The following is a 27,159-nucleotide window of genomic DNA, read 5'->3' on the forward strand; positions in this document are numbered from 1 at the left end:
TGTTGCTCCTTTTTTTTTTTTTAATTTGTATATAAATATACAGATATCGATACTATAAACAATGGATTATAGTTTTAATATTTTGTACTTGTTGTTGTACATATGTATGTACATATAACAATGGCCAGACTGGCGTCAGCTTTAACTATGAGGGGCAATGTGGCGAAACTGAGGATAGGGTACTTTTGTGCGTGTCTGGGTCGAACAACAACAACAAGAACAACAAGCAACAACAAACATAACCAAAAACAATAAATTCAGGAAATTGAATTTCAATTGGTAATTGTTATTATTATACCCAGACGCCCCTTGCCGATATTTTCATGGCTAAAGTTTTTTGCCCAAAAGGTACATACTTTGCTGAATATTTCATTTGAATAAAGTTCAATCAGTTGATATATGTACATTTAAGTATGGTCTATAAATATCCATCCATTGTCATTTTGATATATGTACATATGTAGGTCATAATTTTGTTCATTTTGGCATTTGCAAATCTTTCTTAGATATATTTGACCAGTTTCTAAGGTGAAATATATAGCTTTTGGCAGAAGAAATTCCTCTGACTTCTCTCAGCGTTTAAAGGACTATAACCGATCTCTTGTGTTATTTCAACTTTTCACTTAAAAATTCTATAAACTTGTAAATAAACAAAGAAGTCTCCTATGGTTAACTCTATGAGGAGTCAATAGGATTAGTTTTCACCTCATTCCGTTCAATTTTTAAAAGTAAAATCAAAAAATATCACGCCCTACATTATACCTATATTTACATATATATATATCTTTCTTCCAAATCATCAAAAGGGAACTCTTAGCAATTTTTTTTGTATTTTCTCTTTAAACAATATTAAATTTTTGCAATAAATTTTACAAGCCACCCTCGCATTGAAGTGAATATGATTTTCTATTTATATTGATTTTCGATCCGTGTTGAAAAATGTGTAATTTGAACCCTCTTATTTCTTTGGTGGTTAAAAATAATTGCATTTAACCCATTTTCAGTATAAAACCATTAAGCCATCCTTACTCAAAAGTGTCATTAGTATGATAGAAAGAGAGACGGGAGAGAGAGAGAGAGAGAGAGAGCGTAGGGAATTGCTAGGTTGTAATTTTTTTTTGCTTTACATTTTTTACATATGTATGTATGTATGTGTGTGTGTGTATATATATATGTAGGTATGTTCCCAGCTGTCAAAATGTCATTAGCTATAAAATTTCTTTTTTCTCTTTTGGTTGTTTTTCCTGGTTTTTGTTTTTGGTTTTTGTTTTTTGTGTATGTCCCATGAATAAACCAAGAATAGAGGAGTAGGAAATGAAAATATTAAATTATTGATGAGTTTATAACGAAGGCAAATTGAGCTTTAATTTGTGTGTGCAGGTCGTTCAGGAGTAGATGGGATGACCTGTCAAAGGAAAAGTGTGCGTGACTTGTTCGAAACATTGTAAACCACAATTGGCAAATGGTCAGACAGAAGGATAGATAGATAGATAGAAAGAGAGAGAGAGAGAGAGACAGAGAGAAACTGAGAGGGGATCAAATCTAGTTATATATGCTAGAGTAAAAATAACAGAGCGAAAGGCAAACAAACAAACAAACAAGAGAAAGCTTAGTCATGGGCCAACAAGCAGAACCACAAATAGTTGCCATTAAGTAAAAGATTGCACATGACCGGCTGTCATTTGAATATAGATTTCAAAACCTCAAAACCACATACATACATACATGCATATGCCCCCTATACACACACACACACACACACCCCTTTTGATGTTTGTGAATAATATATAAATGAATATGATTCAAAGAGAATCCCTTTCTCCTAAAGAATGAATTGAATTGAAATATTTAAATTCTCAAATTATTAGCAATCGAAAATATTTATTTGTGACATTTTGCATTCATTAAATTGATAGTTTTTCAAAGGGGGAGAGGCTGGGGCTGGGTCTGGGGCTGGTCACCCTCTAATTCTAAGAGGGTGAAGCTTCAGCTGATAGTCTGTGTAGTCTGTGATTCTGGTGGCTTTTGCAATTAGTTTGGTTTTTGGCTTGCTTATTTGCCATAGATATGTATACATACATACATACATACGTTTGACATTTTCCGCCTCCACCACAATTATCTGCTCCTACTTCCCATCTCTCTGTCCTCCTCTTCTCCTGCTGTGGCTTCATGTGATTTCTCGTGCTTTTTTGGTTTTTGTCAAATGACATTTCTATTTTCCCCCTTTGCTAACTCATACATAGCCATGATTTTAAAGCTTATTGTATATATGTATGTGTGTGTGTGTGTGTTTGTGTGTGTTTGTGTGAGTTGGTCCCCTTTTCTACCCCACAACAGGCAGTCCCCTTTGAGATCCTCTATGTCTGCCACTAATGTGGCGTACGTTTTTTGGCTAACACTTTATCAAGATGGCAGACGCCTTGGCTCCAAGCCAGCACACAAAACAAAATGCACAAAACGTATACCAAAAGCAAGAAAGAGAGCATCAAAGAGGGAGAGAGACAGAATGATTGGAATTAGGTAGTTGGTGTAGGTAGGCTCGGACTGACTGTCTCTTACTAGGCAGGCTAAGTGGGTGGTTGGGCCAACCTTAAGTTAAGCATTAGAACCAGTCGATGGTATGGCTCTTAACTTCAAAAAGTACCAAGTTGTTGGCCTAATTGCTGCTAAAGTCAAATAGCTAAATAAAAATTATGAAATTTTCTACTTACACACACACACACACCCTCCTCTTGCTTCCTTCCCTTTGGCCTATAACTAGACCATTTGCTGTGCCACCCTTTCTTGGCTTTACGCCCTCTTTCACTGATGACTCATCAACTGAAAAGCAAAAATTTGTTTGCTTTGGAAATTTATCTTGGCGCATTTTTCACAAAACACACACACACACTCGCACACACACACAGACAAAGCATTTATAAAAGTAAATCAGAAAGGAACACTTAACATTTTCTTTTACTTTTGATACCCTGTATAATTTTCTATATGATATGTTTGTATATCCACACATACTTGATTCAACATCAAGAGCATGTAGAGAAACTCTTGTAGGGTATTACAAAGTCGGTATATCTCTCTCTGTGTTTTTTTTTTGTCACACAATCAGCGAAAAGAAAGGAAAGAACGGTGTAAGGGGGAAACTGCGGGAGTAAACGAGACAGGGATGGGGAGAAAAGAGAGAGAGAGAGAGAGAGAGAGGTAACGCTTCGCCTAGAGCTGGGCGACAACATGTGCCATTTGTCTTAACCTTCAAGAACATTTAGACGTCATTCATCTCTCATAATTTTTTCGTTTCTATAAAGAAATACAAAACGATTTGTTTTTATTTTTCTTTTGCCATTTTTCCTTGCTTTTTTTTTTGTTTTTTGCTTTTTCGGCAATTTTCCTCTTCAGTTTTTCTTGAACTTTTTTGTTGTTGTTGTTGTTGCTTTTGGCATTTTCAGGGCGTTGTTTTGCTTTTGGGTTATCTTTACTCTTTTGGGATTTTTCCACCTCAACCCAAAAATACTAACAAAAGAGAAAACTAAATTGAACTAAAAATGTCGAAATGTACATTTATATCTTTGCTGTACATACATACATACATACATACATACATACATATATGTACATACATATTTTCATATGTATATCTAAGTGTTTGGAGCCCTTTATTGATATGTTTTTTGAAATAATTTAAGAAAAATGTGTGATTGATGCAAAAAAAGTGCTTAAATATCGAACAGAGATAGTCCATATACTTGATTTTCATTTCACATGTAACAAATTATCTTACATTGAACCTTTAAACGTTTTAGCCTTTTTCTGTTCTCTTTGCCATGTGCCGGTAAATTTGTTGGTTAAAGGCGAAGGCCATAGCCACATATTGCCTCAGTTTTTGTTTCTTCCTGTTAGAGCCAAACATTCGGCTATGCTTTATGAGGACCTAACCGAACCATCGACCCATACGTATCTACCCTCTCCCCCTCAAGTCTCTCTCTCTCTCTGAGGTCTCTTTTCTGCCTCTGTCATAACCATAAAAATTTTGGCAGTTTGTTTGCCCAGGAGCCGACGCCGACGCCTCAATTCCAGCCCATAATGATAAGATACTACAAATGAATGAATGGGTCGGGCCAAAATGCGGAAACGTTAGCCAAAAAAAAAAAACACCAAGAGATGGCCAAAAACAACAACCACAAAAATAACAGTCATATTACCAAATGGAATTTTAATTTTTTAATGCATCTCTCTCTCTCTCTCTCTCTGGTTTTCGTTTACGAGCGCCCCAAAAGGTATGCTTTAAAAAAATTTTCTATTGCAAAACTTTGAGTAAAGAAAACAAACAAAAATTTCTAAAGAAATTTTCGATGAGAAAAAATGTGCTCATAAATCACCGTGTGACGCAGTTCAAATCAAAATTACGTCCATGACAAATATGTTTAACTAATCCGTGCACGAATATAATATATATATATGTACATATATGTATAGGTATAAATACCTACCACAAAAATTTAATATATGCTCGAATAAAAAACATGAATAAATAATTTCATAAAACAAATCCCAAACAGCAACAAAAAAGTCTCTTTCAAAATTTGTTTAAACATAATTCTATATAAAAAATGTGTGTGTGTTTTTTTTTTTGTACCTACTAAACTGCAATAAACTGAAAATGCTTTTCGGTATTTATTTATTTTTATTGTCTTGATTAAAGTCATCATCATCGTGATGATCATCTATAATAGAGATATGGATATATATATATATATAAAGCATTTTGTGGACATTATACAATATGAAAACAGCAAAAAAAAAAAAAACAAAAAAATGCTTTGCCTTCACCTGGCAGGGGTCCAATAAAAACAAAAACAGTGATGAGTTGGAGGCGTGGGCATTTTATATAGAAAGTGGAAGTGCCAAAATGACAAACAACAACAACAATAAATGAAAGAAAAGATTGAAAATGACAACAAAATGATTGTAGAGAGTGTATAAATTAATGGGTTTTCTTCTTCTCTGATGTGTGTGTGTGTGTGTGTGTGTGTGTGTACATATACATACATATATATGTATATACCCTATACCAAAAATAGTTGAACATATTTTTCTTTACTTTTGTTGTTTCCATTCCATCTTGACCCTTAAGAACCTAAACAGAAAACCTTGTAGACTTTTCATAGATTTCGATCTATGAGCCAGTCAGGCAGACAGAAAGGGACAGTTTATAGAGTATTTTCTAGTCGATGTCTATTATTATTGTCATTGGCATTTTATTTAATTGTTTAAACAATTTCATTGTGATTCACATATTATTTACGATTCAGCAACATTCACATGATAGACATCAATCTGTCTAACCTGGTTACAAAGTACATTACACTCCACTCCACTCCACTCCTCTTTCCCTCCCCCCCCAAGCAACTCCCCACATTTCACCCAACGTCATTTTCTCGTTATTTTCTCGTTTTTTTCTATTTTTTTTTTTTTTTTTGAAGTTGTGTAATTTATTGGGGTCATTTGCTTGGGCATAGTACATACACATTTTAGTCGCCAAGTATTCACACCTTATCCATGGATATGAAGTGGCTATGGCTGCTCGTAAATAAAGTTTACGTTCCTATTAGTTTCATTTTTTTCTTCTTCTTCTTCTCCATTTTTAGCTGGAAAGTGGTGGCCATCGATATATATTTGTAGTGTAGGGCTTATCAGCTAGAATATGGCTTCACACACACACACACATATTGGAGAGTTTAAATAATAAATAATATTATATGGTTTTATTATATTGAAAGCATATTTATTTTTATTAGCCTCAATTTGTCATTCGCTTTGAAAAGTGTAAAAGTAAAAGGTATTTCGATTAAGCATTGAGCATTCTTTAACTAATCTAATCGTTAACTAAATAATTCTCCTTAATAAATTATACCTTACTCTCGATTGATTGGTTGGCTGTCCAACTTGGTAAACTTTGTTCCACAAAATTTCATATTAAAGTCATTTATCTAACTGCTGGAGCTGGCTTGAACTAGTTGTGAATTACAAGAAAGTTACATATTTATAGATTATAAGTAAGTAGTAAGTAATATTTGGACTCCTTGCACAGTTTTAAGATCTAATTGTGACATTTAGATTGACTGACTGGCAGTTTTGTCCACGTGTGTGTGCTAAAGAGTTACTTTAATGTTTACTGCAATCCACTGCATCCATTTAACCAAGGTTTTAGTGTGGCTTTTTGAGCCTTTTTACTGGGATTGACGACGTGGCTGATGGCCATAAGGAGCAGCTTACTGTCTACGACAACAGACATGTCTATGTATGTAATAAACTGGCTCAAGTAGATTGCCAAGAAAATCATATTTGAAATTGAGAAATACTGCTTAAGTATTTGACATATATACTCAATACTGCTTAAGTATTTGAGATATATACTCAATAGAAATGTCTTCTCTAAACAACTGCTAAAAGACACATATGTACATACATATGTATATTTCATATAGAACATTATAAAAATAATGATTAAACAATTAACTTAGGCAATTTCGTTGATATAATTAAGGCTAAAGAGCAATGATCAAGAGATTTCATTACCTTTTCATTAAGATAATTCAGATGCAATAATTTAAAAGAAGAATATAATGAATTGATCAATCAATTAACTACTCAGTAGTCATTCGATTGTATAAATCGCCCATTTTTGCGCCCACTTGAATCGTTTAAATTGTCGGATTAAAAGTAGAAGAAAGGAGAACGAAAGAGAGATAGATAGAGAGAGAGAGAGAGACAGCGAGAGTAAGTGGTGGGAAAAATGGGCAAGCAAGCAATTCTTTTTTATTGTTCCGTTGATTTTTTTTTTTTTGTTTTTTGCACTTTTTAATTTTTTATTGCCTCGTTTTTCCTTACACTTTGCCACTGTGGCATCACGATGGCCACTAACCGCAACTTAATTGAAATGAAAACCAAATTTTAATGAAGCACCGCACCCCGACACTTTGCCACCCCTCCCCCACCCCCTCGCAGCCCTCTTCTGAAATCTCTTTCCCAATTTTCCTTGCCAATCAACCCACCTCCCTTAGATGCCAAGAAATTGTGAATGAGATTGGATAGGAAAAACATTTTCATTTGCAATTCAGTAGTTTTTTTTTTTTTTTTTTTTTGTTTCGTTTCTTTTTCGTCGTTTTTTTTTGCCATTTTCCTTTTTTGCATATTCTCTACTCGGTTCTTTCAACATTGTAGTTTCCTTTAAGTGTGTGTGTGTGTGTGTCACCCCCTTCATCTCACATGCCTGAGAACCCCGCCCTCATCTCCCTTTTGGACCCTGAAATTACTTTGCAGCTCAATGCTTTCATCAAATGCAACAAAACAAAAAAGAAACAACAAATAGAAAAAAAAAAAAAATAAATAGGAAAACAACAATTTACAATTTCTTCTTACATTTTTAGTGTCTTTTTATTTTTTTGTCTCTGGGTTAAATGCAAGGCAACAATAAAAATAAATTGAAATAGTTTTTGGCAACGACCTTTCATATACCCTACAATTAGAGTAGATCCTTTTGGTTTTTTTTTTTGTGTGGGTAAAAGTAAAAGTTGTCGCTTTCATTGCATTTGCTGAAGCAATTAACATAAGAGCAGAGGAAAAGAGAGAAGGAAAGAGTGAGATGATGGCAAATATATGTCAATTTGCTTTTTATATTTGATTAGCATGATGAGACACTCAGGTACAAATAATTGTTGTTTCATCTCTTCTCTCATCCTTTGCTGTATTTGCTCCTTTTCTACACTTTTCTTCTTTTCCTCACGTTTTGTTTGCCCAACAAATTAAGTCAATTTTGGCAGCTGTTGCCTCTAAAATTGTTGTTGTTGTTGTTGTTGTTGGCGGCATAAATTAATGCAATATGTTGTTGCTGTGTTGTCTTTTGCCTTGCCACTCGCCTCCTCTCCTGTTCTCCTCCTCTCAGCAGCAGCATATATGTACATACACAGTGTTAATTGAATAAAAAGCAAAGAACCAGAGGCAAAATGAGTAAGAGATATGTATGTACCTACATACAAACAAGAAGATGAAAAAAAATAAAAAACGAAAAGAAAAAAAGAAAAATGTGAATGTGAAATAGTTGAGCACGCTTTTGTGCCTCTTCAAGTGGCTAGCTTGACGCTTCTCTCAGGTGGAGAAGGTTCGCCCCTATGCATCTAATAAACGCAAATTGACTAAGCTCTATGAAAAGATGACAACGAGTAGCATCAAGTAGATGTATGAAGATGATGTGCCCGAGTGGGCAAGGGAATGGGCAACAGTAGGGAGTGAAGAAGATGTTAGTTAGGAGAAATGATGGCCCGAATAGGGCATCTTCTCTCTCTCTCTCTTGCCTTCTCTGTCTCTGTCTTTATAAGCAACCTACCCCATTCTCTGGCACTCGTGACACTTTAATCTTTCTCTCGTATATATGTATGTACATATGTAAGGCAGGCAAATACACAATGTACATACATAGATGTTAGATCATCGTGACAAAAAATTTGTAAGTCATGCTCATAGTATAATAATTGTTAAACATTTACATTTTACGGTTACAAAGTGTTAAATTTGTCACACACACACACACACACACACACACAGACATCGTATGTATATAGTTTAGATAACAAAACAAAAAAAAAAAATGATATCACTTTGAGGGCAAAAAAAAAAAGCTTTCGACTTTTCACACTTTAAACTGACAAAGGGAATAGCAAAACTTGCATTTAATACGTCTAGAGTTTAATCTTCTTACAAAAAGCTCAATATGACGACTGTTAGACTTATGATTTCCATTGAACGCCAAAACTAGTTGGGAATTACAACTAAATAAAGCGAAAAAAACATAAGCAAAGTTTCAAATTGGTATGAAAGAGGGCATACCCAATTTGACACTATCATTTGTGTATATAGCTTTAAATTTCTTAAGACAAATCGGAAATTTAAAGTTGAGAAGCTCAATCGGGTGAAATTTGATCAATTTCAGAGGCAAAGTCATGGTTTTAGGAGGGGAAATTACCCTTAAATTCTCCTTTCCCATTTGTATAAACATTCCAAGTGAAAAGTGTTTATCTTTTATACTCATTGTATAGCAACAAAGCAAAAGATCTTTAAGTGTGTAATCTTCTTTTTCAAATTTGCTGCCTCGAAGCTCAAAGATCAAGTCTCCAAATTAGTTGAACAACTTATACTTAGCAATAGACTAGAATATTAAGTGAAGTTTCGCTCGTAAAACAACAACGACTAGAACTAAAGCAATTTTCTGTCAAATTTTAACATTTTGCAATCATTGTAGTTCTAGTTTATCAAAACTAAATTTATGTTTTGTCACTTTTAGCAAAACAGTTAGAGTTAATTGGTTTGCCTTGAACTTGATTTTGAAAATTTTAAGCTATAAAATGGACAAATTTTCTAATTTTATTCAAATGCAATGCTTGTCTACGAATACCTTAATAAATGTTTATTAAAAAACAAAAAACAATAGTTGGTTGAAAATGAGTTTAGTTAACTTTTGAATACTTAATTAATAAAAATTTTATATATTAAATTAATGAGAAGGCTTTCCTCTGACTACTAATTTGTCATTGAAGCATGAATAATTGATGATAATTTTACTTATGCGGTATGAAAACCCATAATTATAATAATGTTCCATTAATAGAATTAACACACACATACAAACACACACACACAATGAGGGATATTTTCTTTAATGAATTATTACTTGAATATTTGCTCACATGATGGCAAATAAATTTATATATATGTATGTATAAACAATTGTGAATGCGTTTATTTATTGTCTGTTTGACTATTTGACTAATATCCCATGAAAATGGTTTTTCTTTTATTGTTTAATACATTTTTGTGCATATCATCCTCTCTCCGCCTCCCACGACTCGTCGATCCAGGTGGATAAGGCTGACGCCCACCCACCCATACCCACACACACCCACACACACCCACACACACACACACACATTTGGCAAACAATTTTTATTATTATTCTAAAGAAAAACATTGCTGTTGCTTGAATACCCTAACATTTTGCATATTGCATATTATATTTAGTTTAAAATTTAAAAAAATTCTTTTACTATGCTTAAATATTGGCAACAAATGTTAAATAAATGAATTTGGGGGAGAAAAGTAATCTAGCAAAAGGCATCAAAAGTTCGACTCAATGTTTATCCATAGATACACGGACACACACACACACACACACACACACACTGTCTCTGGGCTGGGACGCATATGTCTGAGAGATTTTCATATATACATATATTTTTTTTGATAGATGTGGATTTTTCGGGTAACAAAAATGAAAAAAAAAAAAAAAAAAGTTTTTGTAGTATTGCGGCCACATTTAGTGCCTTTTGATCTAAATGCATTTCGAAAAATGTTGGCACAAAGTGCACATAAACCAAATATACAATAATAACAACAACAACAACAATTAAAAACTGTGAAAAATAAAGAAAAATTATTAGACAAAAACTGAACTGAACTTTTGTTTGCTCACTTAATGAGCCAATAAAAAGTCGACATATATGTATATGATATATAATATATATTCCTTGCACAGCTAAATCAATAAAGACCAAAAAAAAAAAAAGAAAACTGATGGGTGGATGGGGAGGTGCTATGTGAGAGGGGTGAAGAAGGAGGGGGGTGGCAAATTGTTTCTCAATTATTACAGCAGAAGCGTTAATTACTTTTGGCAAAAACGTGATTGAGACAAAGGAAGGGAAGGGGGTGGGGGGGGTGCAATACGGATGCGGGACCAACATTGTGCGAATGTAAAAATGAAAATAGAAAAATCGCAAAAATGAAAGATTATTCTCGCTCACTTTGATGAAAATGAAAATACATTTTCGTATTTGTCGTTTTGTGAAAATAGTTGAAATTTGGCAAATGCTCAGCATTTTTAAATTGATTGTCAGTCGTCTATCCCGTTTGGGCCCGTGCGTGTCCCGTCAACCATTTGGTGGCCACCCCACCAGCCCCTCTTTAACCCGCCCAGCCACAGAATCAGCATCGAAATGCTTGTATTTTCGCGTCTCACCTTGTCTCCTGACTGCTGCTGCTGCACGACATGCTGATTTTTATGTTTTCCTTAATGAATTTTCATTTCAATTTTCCTTCAACCACAAGCCATCATCATCATCATCATCATCATCATCGTCGTCGTCATCATGAGCATCATCCTCAACTCGTCATTTCCATTGGGGAGACCACCTAGCCGAACGAAGACAAAGTGCCAACGACTTTAAGATACCCTACCCTATGATTTGAATTGATACTTAAACTTAAAAGCTTAAACACTTAGAGTTTTAAGTTTTAAGTATTTTGTTTTGTTAATTACTATTGCAGGGTATTCAAAACGTTTGTTAAAGTTTTTCTTTTTGGGTTTTCCTCTTTGGTTTGTTAGTCAAATTACAAGACAAGCTGCAGACAAATGACATTTTCTCACTGTCTCTCTCTCTCTCTCTCTCTCTGGCTCTCTGTCTCCTACGCTGCTCTATGAATTTCATAATTTATTATTAAATTTTGTAAATTTAATTACCCCAACATGTTTGCTGGGTGTTTTTAAATTGTATTTTTACAATTTGAATTGCATCAAATTATGTTAATTAACATTTTTCTGATTATTTCCGTTTCTCTCTCTCTCTCTCTCTTTACAGGTGAGTTGAAATTTATGTTTTATACAATAAATGGGTGAGTAACAAACCACAAAAATATGGGCAATTAGAAATTATTTATTTGGGTTAATTGTCATGCAAATTGAAGGTTTGCAGAGGAGACTTATGGAGGGATTGATCCTAAAAAAAAAACTATGAAAATTAATTCTAAATAGGCAAAATAAAAAAAAAAAAAAAAAAAGAAAACAGCTTTTTCGCTAATGTTTCTCTAATCACTTTGAAGTTTCATTTTTCACCGCCGTCAACATTCATAAATTGTTTAAACTTTTATATATACCTACATACATACATGCATAAATATAATTTGGTTTTTTTTTTTTTTTTTTATGTACTGCTTACTTAATTAACACTCAGTCAAATTGCAGCAGCAGCTAGAGAAATAACAACAACAATAACAATAACAGTCACAAACAACGGACAATAAACAGCTCAATTAACGCCAGTCAAATAGTCAGTCAGTCAGTCAGTCAGCAATACATACAAACAAACATAGATGATAGTCAGAGTATATATCAGATCTGTAAGGGTTGGACGACAACTTTGATGAACATAAACAAAAAATTTACTAGTTTGAAGTAGTTTTCCATGTGAATTCATTCAGTCGTCACTCAGTCAGTCAGTCAGTCAGCCAAATAACAATTAGAAAACGCTGCGAGGTTACATCATTTCACTTTGCTCTTATTGAGAGCGGAACGGAAATAACCAAAAGTGACGGAGGAGCAGGAGGAGGAGGAGGAGAAGCAGAAGGAGGCGGCATTCTAAAAAGGGGTTTCCTTTTCATTTTTTTCTTTTTGTTGTATTTTATGTATTTCACATTGGTATACATTTTATATATAGATTATATTTTTGAAAATATTTCAAATATATTGAAATCTAACACGCGTCTGTTTCAACAACATGGTTGTTTACGCACACACGCACACACACACACACATTTAGGACTGTCAAAGACAAGTGTCAAAAGACATCCCAAAATGATGACATACCAGAAGGCCGTGATAAGTTTTTGCTTAACGCGAATATTTTATACTCTTTCGATTAGAATAAAAAGACTGGGAAACATTTGGGGAGATCTGTATTACAAGGATATGCAGATGTCAATTTAGGAACAATTGATTCACTTGATTGAAGATCAAAGTCTGGGGACAAGAAAGTCTCGACAAATTTAAGCACTTTCTTCTTCTTCAACTACTCACAAATCTCAATTGAAGTCAATTTGAGCTACTAAAGGCCCATCATATACACATGTACATACTTATATATTCTTGTATAGCATGTACATACCAGTTTCATGAAGATCTAACTAAATTGTCCATAACGAAAAGCCAGCCAAAGCTGACTTGTAGCAGCCTGTCAATTGTTCTTCTCCTCACAGTCTATTTTTTTTTTTTTTTTTGTGAATGAATCAAATTATATATACCTAAATATATGTATATATACATATATCATTGTTTGTGCAGGCACGCACAATTAATTTCGAAAAATGCCTGTGAATGAAGATAGTTTTTTATTTTTATATCTTGTCCCCAACCGCCCATTGCCCCTGGCCGCCCTCTTTCTTATTTGTCCCTTTAATTAGTGTGTGTGTGTGTGTGTGTGTGTGTGTGTGGTTCAGTTTTTGTTATTTAAATTAATTGAAAATTGTTGTTATGCCCATTTATCTAATTGTTTGATAAGGCGCCAAGGGAAATGTTAAAATTTGTTGTTTTTGTTTGAGAGGTTTAGGTCCCAGGTTAATCCATCAAAAATTTGACAAATTTCGTTTAATTAATTTGAATTTTTGAACAAAAGTTTTGATAACAAATTGAGGGTAAACTGAACTGAACAATGATATCGCAAGGAAGTGAGAAAATATTCTTAAAAAAGGTGTTTCATGTGGAATTCGTCAATTTGGACTTGTTTTATGGTATGGCAACCTGTTGCTGGCGTTGCCATAGTCTGATAACAAATTGAGGGTAAACTAAACTTAACAATGTTATCTCAGCGGAAGAAATCACAAACAAAAAGTTCTTAGGAAAAATATTTTATTCAAAATTTGTCGTTTTCATTTTGGCCAGTCTTGCATATACATTAATATTTTGCAATTTGGCAACCTGCGGTTGGTGTTGCCATAGTCATAAAACTTTATGGCAACGTTGCGCGGTTACATTGAGTTGTAGGTGAAACTCGTGCAGTTTATATTTTGAATATATTTAAACCTGAGGAAGCTTTAACATAAGAAAAGTATTCGACAAACTTAAACTTGATGAATTTTTCAAATTGTCCATCGTTGAAGGAAATTTAACTTTTCTATTTGACGTCAATATTTGGTTTCAAATTGGTTTTCAACCACTGTATGTAGCGAGTCAAAAGCTTTTGTTAGTTTTGTAATACGCCATCTGGTGGATTTAAATGGAAACTAAGTGTATAGTTGGCAGCAGCAAAGAAAGCTTGTACATAAAAGCTCAAACAGTCTCTCACGGTCTCGCTCTTTCTCTGAGTGTCTCTCCCTCTCTCAGACATTGGCATAGGCAAATTGTCTGGCACGGCGTCGCTCTGAGATCTGCCTCTTTACCCTGTCAGTTTGCCCACTACCTTTGCCTGACATCATCTCAATTCAGAGTCTAGGTATTTGAAATAGACTGCCGTTTGTAACACGTGCTTCCTTTTGTATGTGTGTACCCATCCTTCTTTCCCTCACCTCCCCTTCTATCCTTGATATACAGCATACATTGTAGTCATATCACTCATACGCAGCGTTGGCAATTAATGGCAATTGCCTACGACAACAATTTCAATTTGAGTTTTAGTTTAAATAATTATTTTCTTTACTTGTCATTTCTGGTTATTTTGTTTTTTTCTTTTTTTTTTTACCGTCTACCGCAATTTTCCCAACCTTTTGTTGTTGTTGTTGCTGTTGTTTTTTGTTTTGGTTCTTCGTTTTCTTTTACTTGGTCACATGTTTTGGCGGTGTGCCGCCGCCAGACAGCTTGTCAAGCCCTTCTTCTTTACCTGGCATCTACCTCACAGTGCTTTTTGTTCGTTTTCATTCGAGGGCTTCTCAAATTGCTTTTGGTTGATAAACGAAGAAGTTGTACTTGAAATTGTACCCTTAATTACATTACAATTCATAGACTCCCTTGCAAAGGGTATACATATATAGATTTTGAAAGCAGTTGTTAGACACTTTGGAAACATCTTTGATTGGCCATAATTTACACTTTTTTTTTTTAAACAATTTTTATAGTATATGGTAAAATTGTTCATTACTAAAGCATCTCATAAACTTACAAAGGTATAAAAAAAAACCATAATAGTTTCTACAGCATTTTATTGGTTGTAAGAGAATACAATTTTTTTTTTTTTTTTTTTTTTTTGGTATATCTATACATATGCATATATGCAAGTGTGTGAGTGTGTTTCTTGCGGCTCTACTTTTATTTTTATTGTTTTATGTTTATGTCCCGCAACCGGTTGAATGTCGTCAAAGCAATGTGTGTTGGTTGTGTTTTTTGTTTTTTTTTTTTTTTTTTTACCGCCCCCTCCAACTGCTTCCTTCTGTATGATAAGCCGCATCAGAAATTGATTTGTACTGGTATGCTATATGTTTATATATAGCAGACTTGTTCTTTACGGTATTTCTTTTGTTGTTGTTTGTTAATTTTGTTTTTTTTTTTTTTTTTTGCTGCTATTTTATTTTGTTCGCTAAGCGCGTGCAAGTTTATGAGCCAGGCGAGAAAGATGGGGAACGATTAGCATTAAATGATGATGATGATGATGTTTGAATGTCTCTGCTACTTTTTCATTCTCTCTGTCTCTCAATAATTTATGATACTCTCCACATATAAAATGCATGTACACGCTGCGTATGAGTGTTAAAGATGAAGGAATTTTGGTGTCTCTGGTGTCAATATCTTGGAGTAAGTTCTCAATCTGACAGAGGAGAGGTAAAGGAGGAGGCAATGCATAGAATTTCAAGTGCTACAAAATATGCAAATGGCAAATATAAACAAAAACTTCTTGTCACCTGAAATGACTATTTAAATTTGTCGAATAAATTAGTAAGATTATTTGATAATAGATAGATTGCAACATAAAAATAATGAAATAATATTTTTAATACCTGATACTTTAACTAACTAATTACTTAATAAATAGTTTTCAGTGTATACATTTTATCAGATTCCAGTTGCAACAAAGAGGTTTCGGTTTACGCCTCCTTCTCAATATTATTATTTCATTACATGCGATCATAAAAATGCTTTGTACTTAGTTATGTTTTACGATTTTCAGTTTTTATGGAACTTTTTTTCAAGTAATAATAGAGTTGGTTTTTGTTGCATTATTTAAAGTTCTTTTTCTATGGAAATATCTTTCAAATGATTTATTATTTAATTAATATTTGCAAAGAAAACTAAACTTATACTAGTTGAGTTTCTATTTTATATTAATTTTCTAAAAATTTTCCATACACTTAACTAATAAATTTATGAGCTTTACTTCTGAGTCTTAAAATTGGAAATATGACTAAATGTGACTTATACCGACAAGTAAGAAGAGAAAAAACACTAAGTAAACCATCAATTATAAAAAAAAAAAAAAAGTATATATATACAACAACAACAAGTAGAATTGCCTATCCCTATATAGCTGGTTTAGTTAAGTGCATTTTCACTTGTAGAACTTTATCTAGGTCAACTGGTTTGCCCATTTTGTTTTGTTTTTGCTGTTGAACTATAATAATAATAATAATAATAATAATAACTAGAGGTGTCGTAAAAACGTTTAATATTTTGACTTTTACTCGGCGATTGTTGGTGTTGATGTAGTTTTTGTGTGGCGGTGTTTTTTTTCTCCCCATTTTTTTACCATTTCTAAATAATTATTTAGCAAAATGTTAATTTACGAGCTGCTGCACCAAACACGTGTATAATGACTTCTCAACAACGTCGCCGCAAATAAATACACCGATATCGATATATGTATGTACATATATGTCTATATATACAGAGGCCCAGACCCCAGACCCCAAACTAGAATGGGAAATCAACAACAACAACAACAGCAAAAAAAGCCAATAGTTTAAGGGTTTTTGTTTTTGGTTTAGTTCAACGACCATTAAATACCCTTTGCCAATTATTAAAACAAAGTTTAGGTTTCATTTAAGTTAACAAGAACTAAAAAACTGATAAACTTGGCCGAAAATCATTTCTATTTGCCACAAAGTGAACAAGAAAATCAATGTTCTCGTCTTTGCTTCAAATGCTTTTCGAAAGTGTATTCAAAATACTTAAGTTCAAAACGCAAAAAAAAACAAACGACAAACAAAAGATGCAAATTTATAGTAACAATTGTAACAATTATTTTGTTTACTGATCAAAAAGATTGAGAAGAAAACACGCACACACACATTACGTGTGAGAGAGAGAGAAAGAGAGTGAGTGGGAGAGGGGGAACCCAGAGATAACCAATTAGACAGAGATAGTCAAGATATTAAGTGTTTAGAAGAACAACATTCCATTTCGTTATTTCTTTGCGTGCTTCCGATATTTTTCTGCACAATTTATTGTGATTTTATTTTCTATTTCTTAGTAGTTGCATATGCATGCGAATGAGTGTGTGTGTGTGTGTGTGTGTGTTGCTTTAATTTGCTATTTTTAAACGATACACAGCAGCCCTCACTCTCCTCGTCCACAAAAGTTCCTTTTGGGGTTTGTTTTGTGTTCTCTGTTCTCTTATTGCCGCACTCACTCACTCAATAGGTGTGTGTGTGTGTATGTCTCTCTCTCTATCTGTCTCTCTGCCTTCTCCTGTAGTTCTTGGCTCATTCATGCAGTCAAGCGCCAGTCCATGTGTGTGTGAGTGTATTGGGGGGGAGACCGGCGCACGTGGTAGCTAAACGTGATAACAAAAAATACAACAACTGACAGCAAAACAAACACAAAACCTGACAACGTCGCGTTGCTAACAACTGCGCTGCCAGCGTCCCGCTGCCTTGGCCAGCTGCTACGCCAGCGTCAAGAGCAGAGGTAGCCTGTTGCTGTGATTGGTTCCAGCCTTTGGCCAATAGCAAACCGTTATTGCATATCCTTTTTGATGTACCCAATGGCCAAATAGTCTGACAACTTCGGCCAACATTCGGCCCAACTTGTTGATTTACTCGGCTATTAGAGTCGTTTATCGGGGCGTATACTCAATTTGTCACATATTAAATTTATATAACGATTGATTGATTCTGACATGTAAATATAGCCTGATACACACAACAACATATAGTATTTACCACAGAGGTTACAAATCTATTTTTAAGACACAGTAACTGTGTTGTATTGTCATTGATTAACATTATAATCAAGTGATTTAGTCATTTGATTTTATTTAAATAAATTAACAACAAATTTTTTTGGTAGACAAGTTTTCAAGTTCTCCCTTCCTCTCTCTATGGCACTCTCAACCGATTGTTAATACTAATTCGACTGGTATATCTCGGATTTGGCCGAATCGGACTACTATATCAACATATATGTATGAATGTAGCTCCCATAGAAAGAGTGACTTTTCTCGAATCGATTGAAAGCCGTTACTTTTATGAATAACTTCTTTACGGCGCAGTCGAAGTTAGTCTCGGATCTTGGTTTTTGATGATTTTTTTTAATTACCCAAAATAAATGAAAAAAATATTGAAATAAAGTGATAAACCTTTTTAAAAATTCATTCAAAGAACTTGTAAATTTTCTTGAGAGAATCGATAATAGAAATTATTCTTCTCATAGAATAAGAATTAAGGTCATAAAAAACAAAATTTATAATTAAGAAATTTGTAATAATAAAACTACATACGTCTGTTTTTTGTTCAATGATAGAAAGAGATTTAGGCAATATAAGGTATAGAAGACATAGGCGGATCTCGGGCTGTAAAATGGGGGAAATTTGCCCCTTAAAGTATGCAATATGCAATATAATATTCAATATTCTAAATACATTTATAACTTTTCGTATGCCTTGCAATCTCAAAAGTGTCTATCAACGAAGACAGAAGTGTTTCCTTCGAAGATTGTCCAAAAAGACTTTGAATGTTTTAAAATACGTACGCGCCGCTTATTGCATACTTTAAGGAGCGAATTTGCCCCATTTTATAGCCCTAGATCCGCCTATGATTGAAGACCAATTAAACAAAAAACTCAGGAGTTTAACATAAACCTAAACTAAAAGTTCAAATTTGTGAATAAATCTTTCAGTCAGCAATCTATTATTGTATTTGAATATCAGGGGCAATGAATGCCAATATATGAATGATATGAATATATAATTAACACTTATTTATAAGTATAGAAATTTATTGGAAAACTAAAGCAAGTTTTTACATTCAAAGTTGATTCATCAAAAAGTAAGTGAGTACATCTGTATATGTATATAAAGCGTCTCCCTTACCTTACCTGATGTTGTTCTACCTAAATGATCCCGAACCCCCAACACCACCACCACCCCCGCACACCACTTTGAATATAAAGATACTATATTGATTTACAATGACGCAGCAGCTTTTGGGTTTGTTGCTGCTGCTATTTGCTGTGGTTGCAGCTGCACATGTTCAAACCTTTGGCAACATTACGCATACGTCACGTGTTTAACACGCATCAACCAAGAACAATAACAACAACAACAACAACATCAACCTCCAGCATCATGATTATCAATTGTCTACGCACTTGTCATCAATATCCCATAGATGTTAATCAGCTACTATTAGGAACGCAATTACAATTGTAACTAGGGGCAACTGTATGAAGCAGAAGAGAACAAAACAGACTAGGCACAAAAGAACATTAACTGGTCAAATGCGAAATTTGCACACACACACACACACGCACACAAAAGAAAATGCAAATAGTAGAAAACGCTCTCCGAACTAACTGGAAACTATTTATATTGTATAGGGAGCTTACTATAACACACACACACACGCACATACACAGTGCTATCTGAATCTGTATCTCAAATGCATGAGTATCTATATCTCTAAGTATGCCAAATGCCAAGCGACAAACCGACAACGTGCACTCTCTCACCCTCTCTTTCTCTCTCTCTCTCTCGTATTTCTTTGAATGTTTATTGTGTGTGTGCGAGTGTGTGTGTGTGTGTGTGTATATGAATGTGTGTTCTCAACACGTGCTTAGAACTTTGCTAGACAGTGGGCTTTGGGTCATATTGAAATCCGCGTGACTTTGTGGCGGCCAGCTAACGACGACAATTTTCATTAGCTACAAAACGTTGACAGAGCCGTTGACGTAGACGTTGCAGTTGACGTCGCTGCCGGCAAAACAACTGACTATAAAATACATCTACTTGAGTGTGTTTGTGTGTGTGTGTGTGTGTGTATGCAAAAAGAACTCTCAACCTGCATGAAAGGGGGGAGGGTGGTAAATATATTTTTTAAAAATATGTAAATAAATATATATACTATTTATATGGCGATTTATATATATGTATATATATATAGTTAGCCCTTGCGCCCTTTACGTAAGTCAAGTCCAGTCCAACAGAAGCAACAGCAGAAGAGAGGGTGCACAATAGACAGAGATGGAGAGAGAAATGAGTGAGGTAGACAAAAGCAGCGGGTAGCAGGCAGGCAGAGAGGGTTGCCAAGCAGCGCTGTTGCAGCGCTGCTTGGAAATGCTATTGGGTTTTACTTTACTCTGGGGACTTCTGGTTGACTCTGAAATTTTGTCGCCCTCGGCCGGCATTCGGTTGCATCGCGTTCTCATGTCAAAATCGTCGACAATTTTATGTCGCCGTGAATTAAACAATAATAATAATAATAACAACAACGAAAACGACAACAACAACAACAACAACTACAACAACAAACAAACAATTCAATTGATTGAGAAATCAGAAAATTGCATTTCCTATAAACAATTCGCAATTCTTTTTTCTTTCTTTTTTTTTTTCCAAGTGTGTGCAAAAACTACAACAAATTGTTTTTTTCTTGTGTGTGTGTGTGTTTTTTTTTTTTTGTTGTACAAAAATTTTTGTGTGGCTAAAAATCAAACCAAATCTCTGAACCAATACAAAAAATTTTCTATCTATCAATATAAATATATTTGAACCCCGCCCCCAACCCCCAAAAAAAAAGGGGAAAAAAGCTAAAAAAAAAAAAAAAAAAATCTAGAAGAAAGTTTTCCAGCATCTGCAAAGTTATGGATTCCATATTTTAAACAGTTTAATTATCATTCAAAACCAAAAAAAAAAAAAAAAAGAGAAAACAAAATTCTTTTTATTTCAAATCGAAAATTAAAAGCCTAGCAAAATTAACAGAAACCAAAGAATCGGAAAAAACACATAAAAACCAAAGAAAATACATTCATTTTCATGCGAATAGGAAAAGGTATTGCATAAAGATCGATTTCGATTTCAATGATTTTTGGTTTGCCAAGTTTTGAACTCTTTGTGGGAAGAGATCCAATTAAAATTTCACAAAAATAAGTTGAAAAATTTGAAATTCAAAGCAAAGGTTGTTAAAATATATGTATATAGAATGCCTTTTCTTATTCGATAAATATTTTTTCTTGTCATTATTTTCATATCTGTTCATCTTAGTCATTTTTGTCACTACAAAGAAATTGGCTAGGAAATAAAAAACAAAAAAACTAATCTTCGGTTTTCATTTAATTGAAAGCCTCAATGTTTTTACAGATGTCTGTGGTGGTTTGAGATTATTTGTAATTCAAAAAAGAATAAATTACTAAAAGGGAAAAGAGAAAAACAGTAGGAAAAAAAAAACTTCAAAGAGTATTGAAAATGCTCACAACTTTTGGTAATATAAAAAAATTTATATTGCTAAAAAGCAAATACAATCACGTCAATCACAAGGAATTGGCCACCTAAAAAGCAGTGTTACATAGCAGTGACTTCAACCAGTGACCAGTGAGAACAAGACGCATCCAGTGACTGTAGTGAATCCCAGTGAGAGATAAAATCCAGTGACTATGTCTTCAGATGCCAATTCCTGTGCCAGTTTCTTCAATCAGGAACAAGTGTCGGCAAATGCCACATTGTCGCAGTATTTTCAACAATTGAACTCACAAGTGGCAGCAGCAGCAGCTGTGGCAAATGCTGGTGGATCAGCAGCAACAGCAGCAGCAGCGGCAGCAGTAGCAAGTGGAAGAGGATCAGGAGCCTCAGCAGGAGCAGGAGGAGGATCAGGTTCAGGTTCAGGAGGATCAATTGGAGGTGGTAATAGTAGCGGGAATAGTGATAGTGGCAATGATGTTGGCAGCATGACGGGATCCTCAACTAATTTGGATAACCATCGTAATAGTGTAAGCAGCAATGATTCGGGTAAAAGTAGTTCTGGGGGAGGCGGAGGAGGTGGAAATGGATCAGCAAATGGATCATCTGGAAGTTCTGGAAGTGGTGGTGGATCTTCTAATACAGCTGTTAATGCATGGGCACTGCAACAACAACAACAGCAGCAGCAGCAGCAGCAGCAGCAACAACAGCAGCAGCAACAGCAGCAACAACATGCCCAACAACAACTTGTCCAGCAGCAACACTTACAACAGCAACAACAGCAGCAACATCTGCAACATCAGGCCCACCAGCAACATGTGGCTGCAGTATTGCAGCAGCAGCAACAACAACAGCAACAACAACACCAACACACACATCACTCACAGCAACAACATATTCATTCACATGGTCCGCCACATCCTCTACATAATACGCATCATTCGCATACACAACAACTTCAACAACAACAACAACTTCATCAACAACATCAGCAACATCTTCAGCATCAACAACAACAACAACAACAACAGCAACAGCAACAACATCACGCTGTCCAACTAGCCCATACACTCTCATCAGCCGCTGTGGCCGCTGCAGCTTCCGTTTCAGGCGGTGGCGGCGGCGCCATTGGCGTTGGAGGCAACAACAACACCAACACCCATTCCATATTTGGCACTGGAAATTTTCATTATAAAACGAACAATTCGTGGACATTGCCAACTTTAACCTATCAGCGCATCTATCAGGATAATTCACATTATCAGAGGGCCAATTTCATGGATAGCCATCAGGGAGCGGCAGCAGCGGCGGCAGCAGCAGCAGCTGTGGCAGCCAATGCGGCAGCGGCAGCAGTTGCAGCCAATGCCAATGCAAATAACACTAGCAGCAACAACAACCCTAACAACAACAACAACAACAACAACAGCAGCAGTAATAACACCACCAGCAACAACAACAACAACAACAATACCAACAATGGCAGCACATCAACGGCAACAGCAGCAACAGTAGGCAATACCAACAACACTAACAACAACAACAATGGGGAAACTAATAACAACAACAGTAACAATAATGCAAACCAGAACAATGTCAGCAGTGTGCAACATGTGGCAAATGCTGTGGCAGCTGTCATTGCCAATGAGCATCAGAATCATTTGAATACCCTCAAAGCAAGATTTCAGCCATCTAGCTCAGGTGAGATCACAACACACAATAAAAACAAACCCACTCAATCATCTGTGGTGCTAAATTGAGAACTCAAAAATACATAAAACATTATTAATTGTTGAAACGACTTGGCTATAGAACTATCTATAGAAATATCTTTTCGAAACTTCTTTCAAGTTCAGTAAAATGGAAAAACTGATCAAATGAACTTGAATCCTTGTGTTAAATCAAAACAATATTTCAAATTAAAAAAATGTAAAACATATTTACTTTATGCTGATTCCATATGGATCGAAGTCGAATAGTTTTTGATAATTGACTGAACTGGCTGGCTGGTTGGCTGGCTAGTCAGTCAGTCGACTGACGCCTTTCCTTGTCTTTATTGTATTTGCTTATTTCACTTTAGCTGATATCATTCAAACGTCAGTACTTAGCGATGACAGTCAGTCAAGAGAGAGAGAGAGAGAGAGAGAGAGAAGGAGAGAGACAAGTCATTAAAGAAGGAGACAGAGGGAGAGACAGAAAGAAAGAAAGAAGGTGATAAAGAGAAACAGCCAAGGGAAGAATTTGAAAAGGGAAAGAAAGAGAGAGAGAGACAGAGAGAGAACTTTGCGCATTTCAAGCTTAGTCAAACAACAACAAAATATATGTATATAAGAAAAAAAAAACATAAAGCTTGCTGCGCACACACGTGAGTGCTGACGTCTGCCTTAGCTCAAATTGTATGAATTTGTATATATGTATATACAATATCTCTCTATCTCTATCTCTGCAGGCTATAGCCATTAACTGTTGCTATATACATAGAGCCTGCTACTGGCTGGCCCCTACCGCAAGATGAATTTAATTACTTTGCGACTCAAGTCTCTCTAAATTGAGTTCACTTTTGATAAGCAGCAACAGCGACTCAAAATCTTAGACATTTCTTTAATCATTTTGCGACCTACGCCAAAGGAAAACAACTACGTTGCAATTTATTTTTCATTTTGTTTCGCTTTTTAATGAAATTTGTCAATGCATTTTTAATTATTAATCATATGGCATAAATGTTTTTAGTAGGGGTTTGGTGGTGGGGGGGGGCTGATTTCAACAACAATTTGTTCTAGAAAATTATTTGATATTGTGTGAAATTTGCAATTTTCAAGCATTCATAAAGGAATAAGCTGAAGCTATATGAAAATTACATTATTACTCATACGTCTTGTGGTACATGATTGAAAAAAAATAGAAGAAAACCCATTTATAGAAAAGAAGATACCATGTCGTATGAGTAACATTCTCGAAAAGATTCCAAATTGTTTCCTTTTACTTTCGTTATTGAATAAATTGAAAATTATTTTTGCACTTCCTAGGCCTCTCTCCATTTGATATTTGGTTTTGTGTGGCAATGGGGAAAAGAAAACACGAAAAGCGAAAAGCCATCGAAAATGAATGAGAAACAAAACTACATGTAAATGGCAAAAAAGCAAACAACAAAAGCAAAAGTTGGGCCAATTTTGAAAATTGAATGTTTGAAAACCTTTTTGATCTAGTTTATGTCCTTTTGAATAGACCAAGAATTACAACCGCGACCTGACCTCGCGTAATGCATTTGCCTTGATTAGATTTTCTCTACATACATATGTGCATAGATGATGATGATGATGTATTTGTATCTGCTTCTATCCACACCTACCAGCACCTGCTTTTGCCTACTTTTTTTTTAGTTTTTGTTGCACAAATTAGGCTGATTAAATATGGGGAAAAGTTGAATTTATATGTTTGTGGGGGTTGAGATGAAATTTTTCCATCATGCGGTGACCTTTTAAAGGCAATTTGTTTGGTGTTATAATTTCAAAAAGGTGTATAGGTGTATATGCCTCTCTGTATGTGTGTGTGTTTGGATGAATGTTGTGGGGGAGGATGATCAAAATTGAAAACTAAAACAATAAAAAAAAAACAACCTGTGGGTGGTAATTGCCAATGCAATTTTCAACAATTTCTATATATTTATTTATTTATTGTTGTTTTTTTTTTTTGTTTGTTCCTCTATTTTCAGGTAAGCATCTCTCTGATCATCATCATTTTGTATGGGTCGACTCCTCCACCTACCGCTCAGTTGTTTCACACACACACACACACAACCCCGCCACGAATGTGACAAAGTGGTGGATTGCATCTGCATCTCTTACTCACTGTGTGTGTGCGTTTATTTGTATCTGTAAATGTCGGTAAGCTTTGCATTTTGCCCATTTATCACTCAAAAGCAACAGCAACAACAAAAAAGCTCTCACTCAATTCGTGCTGCTGCAGCTGCGCGCTCGGTTGACGTCAACAGAGGAAAACCGTATGGCTGCGGTTTTGGCTTTTGCTTCCGCATCTAAGCCTCAGCCTCAGCTTCAGCTTCAGCCTAGTCTCGTCCCGTCTCGTCGCGTCTCAGCTCAGCTCACACGAAGCGTAGCGACAGCGAAAGAAAGTCCAAAAACACAAAAAAAAAAAAGTAAAATTTTCTACCTAAAATTTAAAAATTAATACGACTATTAAGTTACCCACTAGTAACTTGAAAAAACATCACCAATAATACATAGTTGAAAAGGAGGTAGGATTAGATACACAAATATCAGATTTTACAATTTAAATGCGTTTCAAGTTTATAATTTTAGATAATTATTAATCTAGATCTCGATCTTGTCTAATTGAAGCATTAGTAGAATATCTTATTGTGATTATTCAGACGTTTTCAATAGTTTTTCAATTTAATGTTTAAAACTTCAAGTGATATAGTTATAATTTTTCTATTCAAAGTCAAGTTTAAAATATTTTGAACTTATGTTAGCTTCAAGGGTTGCCAAATTTGATCAGTTTTTAGGAGGCTGACAAAATGAGCAATTACTTTGCATTTCATTACTATGCGGTATCGAAAACGAAAATACAATTCTTTGTAATGTTAATTACTGATCTTAGAGAGAAAGTTTAGGTCAAATACTATAGAAAGAAAGTTCTCTCTTTTAATAGCAAGTCTTAGTTTAGAATAACTAAAGTCAATAGCTTAATTAAGTTAGTTAGAAGAAGAGAATGATATGATAGAAGATATGTATTTAGATATTGTTGACTTTATTCCTAATTTGTATCCTTAATAGAATAGTCAAGTATATTTTCCCAACTTAATTAGGCGATTAATTCCTTTATTTATTTAATTAGTATTTACCATCTCTATGTATCACTTAATCGTTGACTAATAATTGTAATTTACTTCTCTGTAAACTGTTGAAGTAAAATCTGAAAACTAAACCAAAGTTTCTTTATGAAAAGACCAAAAAAAATAATCAAACAAAATGACAGAAATATGAGTTTGAATTGAAATTTAAGGCTCATAAGCTAAATAAATGTTGTTGGACGTTAGCTTCGATTTCTAAACGATCAAAGTCATGATATATATATATACATATATACCCTTCTAAGGTTTATCGGAGTGCGCCATAGGGTATCAAAAATCTAGAGAGTAAGCACAAGAAAGCAAGAGACATAGTGAGCCCCCTGAGTGACAGAGAAAGAAAGAGAGAAAAAGAGAGAGAGACACACGCAGGGTGAGAGGGGTAGAGGGAAAGAGAGAGGCTTTTTATGCTTTCAGTTTCAAGTTTGGCTTGGGCTTTGGCTTTGGCTTTTGCCGCTGGCTGCGCAGTCGCTGGTTCGTTCACAAGTTACTAGATTTGTTGTTGTTGTTTTTATTTCTCTGCTTTTTTCTTCGCTTTTTTTCTGTTTTTGTATTTTGTAGTTTTTTTTTGTTTTTGGGTTGCATGAACATGAAGCGCGCGCGTTCACTCAACGTTCGCAGTCCGGCGGCACCGGTTCGGTCTACGGCTCCCACACACATAGAGTGGAATAAAAAATAAATAAATATATATATATATGTATATACATCGTGTGTATATATATATATATACATAAAAACTGAATAAACTAAATAAAACTGAAATAAAATTGTTTTAAGGCGCGTGTCTCTTGGGCGCTTTCGAATATTTCAATTCTCATTCGG

General features: G+C 34.7%; 1 protein-coding gene across 16 annotated transcripts in view; it reads left to right on the top strand.

Moving 5' to 3' along the window:
- The window catches only part of Pdp1 (PAR-domain protein 1), a 53,748-nt gene that overhangs the window by 12,673 nt on the left and 13,916 nt on the right, over nucleotides 1–27,159 (top strand). Inside the window, exon 1 of one of the 16 annotated variants that reach the window (XM_068286491.1) lies at nucleotides 21,277–23,171. The exons of 9 other annotated variants lie outside the window; for them this stretch is intronic. In XM_068286491.1, the coding sequence (XP_068142592.1) occupies nucleotides 21,671–23,171 (1,501 nt within the window). In that variant the 5' untranslated portion in view covers nucleotides 21,277–21,670. Of the gene's footprint in view, nucleotides 1–21,276; nucleotides 23,172–27,159 lie in introns of those variants that run through there. 6 more of the 16 variants (XM_068286492.1, XM_068286497.1, XM_068286495.1 and 3 more) reach the window with 6 other exon arrangements.

Source organism: Drosophila tropicalis, unplaced genomic scaffold, assembly GCF_018151085.1.
Source record: "Drosophila tropicalis isolate 14030-0801.00 unplaced genomic scaffold, ASM1815108v1 contig_443, whole genome shotgun sequence".
Classification (NCBI taxonomy): Eukaryota; Metazoa; Arthropoda; class Insecta; order Diptera; family Drosophilidae; genus Drosophila; species Drosophila tropicalis.